General features: G+C 44.8%; 1 protein-coding gene across 9 annotated transcripts in view; it reads right to left on the reverse strand.

Annotated features, from left to right (window-relative positions):
- The window catches only part of HDAC7 (histone deacetylase 7), a 614,661-nt gene that overhangs the window by 39,726 nt on the left and 562,701 nt on the right, over positions 1-12,234 (reverse strand). For all 9 annotated transcript variants that reach the window (XM_063952225.1, XM_063952227.1, XM_063952226.1 and 6 more), the window contains 3 exons: positions 10,857-10,964; positions 9,801-9,856; positions 9,549-9,636 (listed from right to left, as the gene is read on the reverse strand). In XM_063952225.1, coding sequence (XP_063808295.1) covers positions 9,549-9,636; positions 9,801-9,856; positions 10,857-10,964 — 252 coding nt within the window. The remainder of the gene's footprint in view (positions 1-9,548; positions 9,637-9,800; positions 9,857-10,856; positions 10,965-12,234) is intronic.

Genomic DNA, 12,234 nt, shown 5'->3' on the forward strand with positions numbered 1-12,234 from the left:
GCTACCTTGGTGAAGACTGATGTCTTCTGCCGCCGATTTTCCAGACCTCTTCTTGCTTCTGGCTCTGTAAGGGGGACGGCGGCGCGGCTCCGGGACCGAACACCAAGGACTGGGCCTGCGGTCGATCCCTCTGGAGCTAATGGTGTCCAGTAGCCTAAGAAGCCCAAGCTGGCTGCAAGCAGGCAGGTTCGCTTCTTCTCCCCTTAGTCCCTCGCTGCAGTGAGCCTGTTGCCAGCAGGTCTCACTGAAAATAAAAAAACCTGAGGTAGGGGGTGTGGCTTGGACAGGCATGGAGTAGCAGTGGGAAGATTTAGCTCTCCATAGAAATCCTGCTTAAACATCCGTTTTTCCCCTAACCCGTGGCTACTGTGACCTGCCAGCTGGCACAAGTAGGTGTACTGCACCTGTACATACCCGCACTGGTCCGGTGTGCGGCGCGGCTCCCTGCATCTGACACCTCCGACGTGCCGCCCCGGCTCCCTGCCTCTCTGTCCGGGAAGACGCGTGACGGCGCTCACAACAGCGGCGGACTTGCTGTGATCCTCCGGCCGGGGGACCGAGACGGGGGAGGCTCTGACTGGCGGGCATATCGTGGCAGCACTTGCCTGGAGCCCTGCGGAGGTGCTGCGGACGGGTGAGTGCGGGCAGGAAAGCCCGCGAAAACCGCCATCTTGCAGGCTCGCACATTTCTCCCTGCACCTGATATCCTCTCTGTCCTGTGGTGCCGTACGGCGGAGTGAGCTGCGGCTGGGGCTGCCCCTCTCTCTCCCTCCTGGGCTTAATAGACATGTACAGAGAGGTTCCCTGTACGTGGTTCCTCCCCACATATATTCAGAAATATATATAGCTGCAGGGGAGGGGTGAAGAAGGAGAAAGGGAGAATACTCTCTGTGAACGATTCCTGCATCTCTGCAATAGCCACACATGTGCCCATAAACTAGCTACCGTGCAGAAATACTCCTTGTACACAGAATACTCTGCAGTGTGCCCATAAGCCCACTCTGCTCTGCTATATTATTGTTTATCATATCTGCCTGACCCAGGTGGCCCCCTATGCTGACCCCATACTGATTGGAGACTTTTTTGCTGTAATATCCTCGGGGCCCTGACTCCGCGCCCAGTGCTGCAATGGTGAAAGGAGGTCATAACGCGGCTAACGCCGCTGCGAAACTGGAGAAATATGCTAGGTCGCAGCAGCCGTCTCATTCGGCAAAGCAGGGTGACACTGACCCATCCTCGCCTGCGACAGAGGTTGCTGCCTCTGATCCCGCTGAGCAAGTTCACTCTACCCAGCAAATACTACAGGCCATTTCTGCGTCTGAACAGAGGGTCACAGACAAGATTGGGCAGGTGCAGGCGGACGTCTCTCTGCTTAGACAAGATCTACAGAAAATCCGGGAAAGAGTGGGTGAAACTGAACATCGGATATCGACTCTGGAAGATAATACGTCACCCCTACAGACGAAAGTGGCCGACTTGTCTACCCAAATGGTGTCTATGCAGGCTAAAATTTCCGATATAGAGGGGAGACTGCGGCGCAACAACATTCGTTTTGTTGGACTCCCTGAAAGAGCGGAGGGCACCTCCCCGGAATTATTTCTGGAAACCTGGCTTATTAGTTTATTGGGCAGAGAAGCATTTACCTCTCAATTTGCAGTGGAAAGAGCACACAGACTCCCGCCTAGAATGCCGCCACCCGGGGCTCCGTCTAGAACATTTATTGCCCGTTTCCTACATTTTAAGGACCGTGACGCTATACTCCGTCTGGCCCGGACGCAGGGCCCTCTCCAACTGGATGGACATAATATATCCGTTTTCCCTGATTTTGCCCTGGAGGTGCAAAAGAGTAGATCACAGTTTCTGCATATCAAACGTCAACTCCGTGACCGTAACATACAGTACTCTATGCTGTTTCCGGCCAGGCTGCATGTGGTGTTTGATAACACCACTCATTTTTTTTCAACTCCTCAAGATGCTGCTGCATGGCTGGAACGACAGCCTCACCCTCCTCGATGACGTGTTACTGCACAATTGTTGGTTTATTGCTCTCCTAATGCTAAGCCTAATTGTCTCATATTCTTATTATGCTAGTCTCACTGTGAGTGTATAAGCAATGCTTTGATGGGGCAATGTCGGGCAACCTAATATCGATGTGGGTTCTTGTGTTTTCCCCTTTTTTTTTTTTTGTTTGATTATTATTGTTGAGGTACGCTGCTAGATATGTTTTTTCAGGGTTAGGGCACTACTTCTATCGGTATTCTATGGAGAGCCTATGCCGAAGATAGTGTAGGGGCTTTTCTTTGGGCTCTTGGTTAGGCCCCTATCCCTTAGTTTAGTTAATTTGGAGGGAGTTATGGGATCCAGGTATACCTTAAGTTTCCAAGGTGATACAGGGTGGGAATGGGGGGGGTTAGTTTGTTTTTTTTCATGCCATCAATTTTTGTTTATGTGTGTGCTCTGTTGTGTTGCGATGTTTACGAACGATATTGCTTTGATTTCCTCTGTTTCCAGGGACATGGGGGGACTGGGTGTCCCTATTCACAGCCTACACTGCTCTGCGACCCGGAACGGCCGGGCTCTGATATTTGTCTCTCTTTTATATCCTGCCACCCTTTTCTCGCCTACTTTCTATGTCTGCTGTATCTAGGGAGCTTCGTCTGCTCAGCTGGAACGTCAGGGGTTTGAACGAAAAAATTAAGAGATCGTTGATCTTGACTCAGGTTAAAAAATACCAGGCAGACATAATTTGTCTTTCTGAAACCCATTTGGTTGGAAGTAGGGTGTTGGCACTCAAGAAACCCTGGATTAGTCATGTGTACCACTCCACTTTCTCAGGTAGCGCTAGGGGTGTCTCTGTACTAATTAGAAAATCTATACAATTTCACCTAGACACCTGTGAAACAGATCAATATGGCAGATACGTCTTTCTGCGCGCACATATTAATCGTAGATTATTGCACATATTAGCTGTCTATGTCCCCCTGCCATATAACAATGAGGTTCTGCGGCATGCTGCCCGATTTCTAGCCCAATCCCCTGCTGCCCCAGTGATATGCTTGGGGGATTTTAACAATGTGATGGATCATGCCCTGGACAGATGGAGAGAGTCGGTTGCTTCTCCCTCCCCTTCTGTATCCCCTACTCCATTTGCACGACTGGTGGGGGAATTGGGGTTGGTGGATGTATGGAGGAGTCGCAATCCCACGGCTAATCAGTTCTCCTGCCACTCCGCTACCTATCATGCCTTCTCTCGCATTGATTTGATCTTGATCTCTCCTGACTTGTCCCCTGATGTGTTGGCGGTGGACTATCTTCCTAGGGGTATATCGGATCACTCTCCTGTATCACTTACAGTTAGTGTTGGTTGGGAGCGCGGTGCAAAAATGTGGAAACTTAATCCCTTCTGGTTAACCTTATTAGGGGAGGGTGCGGATTTGGTTGATGCCTGGGAGGGGTTCCAGGTTTGTAATCTGTCTTGCACCGAACTGGCGGTCAAACATGACGCTTTCAAAGCGTTCCAGCGGGGCTCCTTTATAAAACGAATATCTGAGGTTAAATTATCTAGTAAAAGGGAGGAAATAAGACTGGAGGCCCTATGTCAGCAATTGGAATCCCAATATATAGCTACACATTTACGTTCTGATGAACTGTTGTGGCGAGACGCGCAGGGAGAGTGGTCCGATTGCTTATATGAGAAGTCCAGGCGTAGACTCCTTTTTGCGGGACATGCACACTATTTTCAGGCGGAGATGAATGGCAGTTATTTAGCTTTTTTGGCTCGGTCGGAATCTACTAGAACAATGATTCAATGTGTGAGGAACTCTGACGACCAAATGTGTTACTCTGGCTCGGCGGTGTCTGAGACATTTCGTAGTTACTATTCCTCGTTATATACATCCCGAGCCACTTACTCCAATGATCAATTGAGGGACTATTTGGCTCGGTTGGATTTGCCCTGTCTGTCCCGGGAAGACTCTGGGGCTCTAGATGCACCAATTACTCTGGAGGAGGTGAACGATGCGATCCTGTCCCTTCCAACGTCTAAGGCACCGGGTAGTGATGGACTTCCGGGTGAAGTTTATAAGAAATTTAGCAGCTTTTTTGCCCCCTATCTTTTACAATTATTTGACCTGTTGTTGGAGGGCGGGACTCTCCCTCGCTCTATGGCCGAGGCAAATATAATTGTCTTGCTGAAACCGGGAAAAGACCCCATACGCCCCGAATCTTACAGACCTATTTCCCTCCTCAATACGGATGTCAAGATACTGGCAAAGATCTTGGCATCTAGATTGAACTTAGTTATCACAACAATCATTCACCCGGACCAGACGGGATTTATGCCAGGTAAGTCAACTGCCCAAAATTTACGTAGACTGTTTTGTCATCTACAGAGGCGTGATCTGGGGGAGTTGGATGCGGTGGTGGTGTCCCTAGATGCAGCCAAAGCATTCGACTCAGTGGAGTGGACATATTTGTGGGGGGTACTGGAGAAGTTTGCTTTTGGCCCTCGTTTTATTAAATTTCTCCAGTTATTGTATTTTTTGCCTGTGGCCCGTGTGACGGCCAATGGTTTCACGTCGGAGATGTTTGCGTTGGAGAGGGGCACTCGACAGGGTTGCCCCCTATCCCCTGCGCTGTTCGCAATTGCCGTGGAGCCGTTGGCCGCCTTGATACGATCTCATGACGAGATTAGGGGTATTAAGGTTGGGGGTCATGTGGATGTTGTGGCCCTGTATGCAGACGATATGCTCCTTTTCTTGCAGGACTCTGAGGGCTCCTTGCAGACTATGCTGCGGGTAGTGGAGGAATTTGGAGTTTTTTCTGGTTTATTAATCAACTGGGATAAATCGCATATTTTTCCCTTGTCTGGTTCTCTCCCTGAAAATACCCGGGGAGTGTACCCCTTGCAATGGACGCTGCGGTTTAAATACTTGGGTATCTGGATTACCCCTATGGCACGTAGTTATGTGGCCCAAAATATCGACCCCATTACGATGTCATTTAAAGAAAGGGCTCATAGCTGGAAAAAACTACCACTGTCTATCCTGGGTCGGGTTAATTTATTCAAAATGATAATGCAACCAAAGTTCCTATATGCCCTACATAACTCTCCGGTCTAACACCCGAAAAAAGTCTTCACTATAATTGAGGGCGTTATGTCCTCATTTATATGGGGTAATAAACCAGCAAGAGTCTCTATTAAAACGCTGAGTAGGTCACAACTCTCGGGGGGTGCGAGTCTTCCCAATCTGAGACTATACTACGTAGCAGCACAAATGTCCCATCTTGGTGAGTGGACTGGAGATTCCTTGGATCCAACAATGGGAGGTCTTCTGGCTGAGCGGGCGAGGTGCTCTTCTGCTTTCTCCTTTTCTCCTCTTCAACTCCTTCTTTCTGGCCGTGCGGCTTCTGGTTTGCCTCCCTTGTTACGCCAAGCCTTGCTAATCTGGCGCTATGCACATACTCTATATGATTGGGAGGGGCAGGATGCCAGTACTCCGCTATGGTTTAATAGTACGTATTCAGAGTTGTACAAGATATCTCCAGATAATATTTGGATAACTAAGGGTGTAATCTCTCTAAAACAACTCTACCAAGATGGAGTGCTCAAGTCTTTTCAGCAATTGAAACTCGAATTTGATATACCTAACACTGCCTTGTTTCGGTACTTCCAACTTAGGCATGCTGTGCAGACCCAGTTTCCTCATGGCCCACCTCCAATTGCAGATTCACCCGTTAAGTCGTTGCTCACTTCTCTTAGTCGAAGGGGAAAAATATCTGTCATATATACTGCTTTGAATAATAAATATGGTCACGACCATTTGAATACACTTCGCATCAAATGGGAGACTGATTTGGGACCTCTATCCCAGGAGCAGTGGATCCAGATCCTGGGCTCCATCAAATATACTACGCCATGTATACGATATAAACAAGTTTTTTTTTTACATTCTACACAGGGTGTATCGAACTCCTGTCACTATGCAGAGGGCTGGTCTTAGAGATAACTCTTGCTGCCCCAGATGCCGGGAGACGGATGCCGGATTCTGGCATTTGTTATGGGACTGCCCTGCAATTTCCCTTTTCTGGCGTAAGGTATGGGGTGATATAACCATGACTGCCCCATCCCTCCCCGTATTAGACCCCGGCCTATGTCTGTTTGGATTAGATCTTGAGGAAACACACTCTGTTGTACTGTACAAATATGTCCTGTGTCTCACTACGCTGTCGAGGGTTGTCATTGCCAGGGTTTGGTTCTCAGCTGACATGCCTAGGGTGGAGCAGTGGAGGGCGTTGGTAAACTCAGTAATACGACACGAGAGATATATGTATAAGATAAGGGGTTCCTCCTCTCAATTTACAGAGAAGTGGGACCGCTGGTGCAGCACAAGGTTGGGCAGACCGATACTGGACACCTAGTCCTTCTTTACACAGATATCGTTTGATAAGAAACTTTAAGTGAATATAATTGACGCACACACTGCATGTTGAATTTTAACATATATAATTTTATTGATGGCAATTGTTACAGTTAATAGAATGCTGATGTTTGGTTTGAGTTATGTATAAATGTCAAAAAAACAAATAAAAAATTACTTGATTTAAAAAAAGAAAATAAAAAAACCTAATTTCTATACTTTCTTTCTAAAGGCTCAGGAGAGCCCCTAGTGTGCATCCAACCTCGGCTGGGCACAAAATCTAACTGAGGCTTGGAGGAGGGTCATAGTGGGAGGAGCCAGTGCACACCAGGTAGTCATAAATCTTTCTAGAGTGCCCAGCCTCCTTCGGAGCCCGCTATTCCCCATGGTCCTTACGGAGTTCCCAGCATCCACTAGGACGTCAGAGAAATATATATATAAAAAAGACTGAGCAGTCCCACAACCTTAAGCAATCATGTGAACCATGAATCCCTTATTGTATATCTGGCAACAAAACATGGTGGCGTAAGCTATTAGTCTGCTGTAGCAATAGCCACAAGAATAGATCTCAATGAATCACTAAGAAGCAGTGACACCACTGTGGAGCTATTCCCAAGAAAAGGTGTTTGGTTGCAAGATAAAATGGCTGCCTCTGCTATAAGCGAAGGGTACACTTTCAGGCCATATTTTCCAGCGGTGGTATCCAATGAGCTGCAATAACTAGTTTTTCGCTCCAAAAAAGATGCTGAAACGCATCTTTTTTCGCAATACATATATCCAATTACTGGCATGCGATAAATCTTCATAGGTATAATGCAAATTTCTCTTCACCTACTCTGAGCAGGTGAAAAGTTGGGGAAAATCCCTGTAGAATAGTAGAAAGAGATCTTTGCGTTATTCTGTTCAGATTCAAAGATGTCAGCAAGATAATGTGGCAAATTAGATTCCCATAACGAGTCCTCAGTATACAGCTATCCTCTTCCTCTACCACTTTTGGAGGTCACATACTCTACCAGAAAGCACTAATTACACATTTGTACTTGCTGCCTCAGACTAAGCCATACACATCTTGGAAAATTAGCACAAACTCTGCACATAAACAAATATCCACTGCTTCCGACAAAGCCACAGAACCCGCAAGCTTAGATCACCACAAGTGAGGCACTGGTATCCACTGCTGACCACAGCTTAAAATCGTACATAAATATTGCCACAATCCTAAACAGGAGGGAGGTCACCTCCAAACCAACACGCTACAATGGCGGCTCATTTCCAAACCAGAAGTTATACAACTCACGGCTTACTAAATTATAGACCATTAGTGTACAGTACCACTACAATGGGAAAACCACAGGACCAGCAAAATATTGTCCTGATGTCAAGGGTAAGAGAACGGGCACACGGGAATTCATTCTAGGTATTAAAAAGCAAAACAAAAAAACCCTTTGTAACCATAAGGCATAGGATATCATGCCACAACATACTGTAAGCAACTTAGCAAATCCTTCCTAGCACCTTCTATTTCAATTCAACACAGATGAAGCAGTGTTCTTAACCCCTTCCTGGCCGAAGGAAGTTTACATAGTGTCTAGATTAAGTTTTGCAGTTTTGTGCTACATTGGCCTCGCTGAGAACATATACTTTTTTTTATATTCAAAGAAGATTTTAGTTGGTTAGAAAAACAGTAGCAATGATTTTTTGTCTTCTTAAAACACAACATCGATATGGCTACAAGGTGAAGATTCGGGAAAAGGATCTTTTTATTTAAAGAGAAGGAAAACAAACTGCAGCTGACTGGTATCCACAAATTCCACTAAATAGTTGCTTATAAATTTGCTTAACTTGATGTTCAAAGAATAATTATATTTATTTTTAGAATTTTAACATTTACAAAGTTTAAAAAATAAACGAGGAAGTTTTCAGGTACAAACAACATAGAATGATTATACTAATGATTATGTTAAATAAAGATGAAATAAATAGTAGACCCCAGGCACCATCTGCATAATCCCCTATAGCAATAACATAATGGCTTTTAGAATATGTTTAAAAAGTGATATTATTTAGAATAGTGGTCATATTAGCAGAAGAATTGTTTTTCATATTGCCTTTAACGAATTCCACATTCAGAGAAAATCATTCCTTTACAGGGGTTTTCTGATGCCCTTCGCCGAATCATAGTGTGGGGGGGGGGACACACGACTACTAGTCCTTGGGTAATCTGTGGCCTTTATTCATTACCATTCTATACAAACGAGCATCAACAACGCTCTTCCTGAGGTCCTAAGAGCTCTTACATAAAAAACAGAATTCACTAGTTCCAGACTGGTTAATGTCTTGCCATTAAGTTATATGGCTGAGCGGCCAGCTGGTATTGCCCACTCATGGTCTAATCAATTTAAATCGGATTGTTATCAGGCACTGTCGTCATTCCGAGCCTACACAAAACAATTCCAAGCCAATGGGACATAGGTGTACATACGGTATCCGGACTGCAGATCGACAGCAAAAAGGTCGACAAACCTTAGGTCGATTCCAATTGGTCGACAAACCTTAGGTCGACATGGACAAAATGTTGACATGGACAAAAGGTCGACAGGAACAAGGTCGACATGGAAAAAGGTCGACATGAGTTTTTCACGATTTGTTTCTTTTTTGGAACCTTTTCATACTTAACGATCCACGTGGACTACGATTGGAACGGTAATCTGTGCCGAGCGAAGCGAAGGCACCATGTCCGAAGCATGGCGAGCGAAGCGAGCCATGCGAGGGGACGCGGTGCACTAATTGGGGTTCCCGGTCACTCTACGAAGAAAACGACACCCAAAAAAAAAAAAACACTCATGTCAACCTTTTTCCATGTCGACCTTGTTCCTGTCGACCTTTTGTCCATGTCGACCTAAGGTGTGTCGACCAATTGGCGTTGACCTAAGGTTTGTCGACCTTTTTGCTGTCTATCCTGAGCCCCAGACCCGTACATACACATACAGATACGAAAAAGACATGCCTCTGTTCTTGCCGACCACTGGGTCCACTAATCCCATTAATATCCAAATGTTTAATGTATACAGTAGGGATGGTAAACTAGCACCTCTGTAAAAATACAGATTAACATTTGATGGCACTCACCCAGTCCACAATAAGGATCTTCCTTACATCTAGTCTTTGTTGCAACTGCTTGGCTGCAATGGCCACGGAATTGAAGAAACAGAACCCCCTGAGGAGACCATAAACCTAGTGTCAGTAACATTATGATAAACACTACTATTTACTGATCAGCTGGACTTGCAGTCACACACTGAGAAACAGCCATAGGCATGAATATTCTGATTATGTCTCCCCAGCAGTGTTACCAGCCGTGTAAATAAAGCAAGCTCGTACATTGCAGTAGACGGATCAGCGTGATGTCCGGGGGGCCTCACCAATGCAAATCCATTCTGTAACCAAGAAGAGAAAGTCTGATGAGCCAACTGCATGATTACATTTATTATTTCAGCTATGGGACTGAAGAGCTATGATTGGGTCCCAAAAGACAGGCATTGAATTATATTATACAGATCATCCATGCAAATGTTAGAAATATGTGAGGATCTGTGAACTAGAATCATAACATTAAGGTAGAATTCCTTGAATCTCAAATAAACATTAATATATTATATGGGATGGGTTGGTTGAAGAAACACAAATGTTCAAAAAGTAAAACTGTTTTTCTTGAAAGGACAAAACTATTACAGGTTGAGTATCCCATATCCAAATATTCCGAAATACGGAATATTCCGAAATACGGAATCTTTTGAGTTAGAGTGAGATAGTGAAAACTTTGTTTTCTGATGGCTCAATGTACACAAACTTTGTTTAATACACAAAGTTATTAAAAATATTGTATTAAATGACCTTCAGGCTGTGTGTATAAGGTATATATGAAACATAACTGAATTTTGTGAATATACACACACGCACAAAGTTATTAAAAATATTGGCTAAAATGACCTTCAGGCTGTGTGTATTAGGTGTATATGAAACATAAAGGCATTCTGTGCTTAGACTTAGGTCCCATCACCATGATATATCATTATGGTATGCAATTATTCCAAAATACGGAAAAATCCGATATCCAAAGTACTTCTGGTCCCAAGCATTTTGGATAAGGGAGACTCAACCTGTATTGTCATCTCCGTATAACCTGATAAGAATATGGGCTATATTTACGAAGTGGCAGCTTAGCTCTCTGCAGATTGGACCTGCAAATTTAAAGCGGCACTAACATTTAGTGTAAAGTCCGCCAAGCTTTATACTAATACCACCACTTTCAATTTTCAGCTTCAACCTGCCCAGAAGCGGCAGATTTAAAGCGCTATGTCTTCTCTGCCAGCATTGACTTCTAAAGGCAGAAGACATACTCTAAAAAAATGTTATGATAAGGCCCATGTCACGTACCTTTAATTCTCGTGTAACGACTTTAAACGCGAGGTCTATGACGCTGCCAGCAGCCCAGCGAGCAGCATTTGAGGAATGTAGCTCATTCCAGATGGTGTCGCTGTCCACCTGTGAGTGGAAAGTGCACAATAAAGAGAGGTCCGGCACATAATAAGGTGTTCAGAGTTTAATCAATAGGTCGGCCACATCACTTAAAAGACACTTGGCACCTACACACAATAAAGGCCATTTTCAGAAAGCAACCTATCAATTCACTCAGTACCAGTGAGGTGAGAAATGCATTGTGGGTAACTTCAGTCTCATGAATATTGGCTGCCTCTACACCGTGTAAAAGACAGGTGCGTTTTAATTTATAACCAACAAAATATACTTGGGCAATTTCCATTCCAGCACCATCACAGAGCATTTCCATGCATTCATCTTACATGTCTACTAGCCGCACCGTGCATTGCCATATTTCATGCATTATTCATCACTTCCTTTTTCTAATGAAGTCAAGCTCGTTACTGACATAGACGGTGCTGAAGCAATCAACACTGGCTAACATTTTATAAATAATATAAAAAAATGGTCATCAGAATCTGATTAGCAGTGATAAGTCCACTAGTGCAAGGTGTACCATGGGGGTAATTCAGACTGCAGTCTGAATTTTTTTTTGTGGCGCGCGCACGCCCACCCCGGGAGCCCAGTGAGATGCTAAAAGCATCTCAGAGCTGCGATAGCCTCTGCCTGATTGACAGGCAGAGGCAGTCGCGGGCGGGAGGGGGTGTTCCAATAGCATTAGAACGCCATTGGCGGGCCGCGGTATGGACAACACAGTCGTGTCCGGACCATTGAGGGGCGGGCCACGGAGGCTGCATGACGTAGCACATCTACGAACAGATCTGAATTAGGCCCCATGTTAGTAAAGAGTCTCAGCCTGTGGACAGGTGTATATGTATAGTGCTTGATGATAAGCTGTAGCTGGTCTTAATCACAAGACGAGCGTAACAGCACCAATTATTTTCCAGCAATAGTAAAAACAAAACACAGGAAATGCATTTCAGCAATTTTCTCCTTCAGTTCAATGTAGTTTCCAATTATTGTGTTATTATAAATTTATATTCCAAATGTCATCTGGTAACTTTAGTGTCTAATTGTATTACTGGAGGACTCGCAGGCTCAGGTCTTCCAGTGCTTATGAATAAAACCCTTAATGATTTTGGGTGAGGCTGCAGCCTAAAACCCTCTGCCTGCCCATTCCTCTGATCTCAATTATGGTTTGTTTTTTAGGAATAAACGCACTGGAAAGGAATTTATTTTATCTTTTTTTTTTCTTCTTCTTCTTTCATTTCCCGTGAAACATCTTGTTTTCATCAGAGTCGCGTCAGCGCCAGGG

This window comes from Pseudophryne corroboree, chromosome 2 (assembly GCF_028390025.1).
Source record: "Pseudophryne corroboree isolate aPseCor3 chromosome 2, aPseCor3.hap2, whole genome shotgun sequence".
Classification (NCBI taxonomy): Eukaryota; Metazoa; Chordata; class Amphibia; order Anura; family Myobatrachidae; genus Pseudophryne; species Pseudophryne corroboree.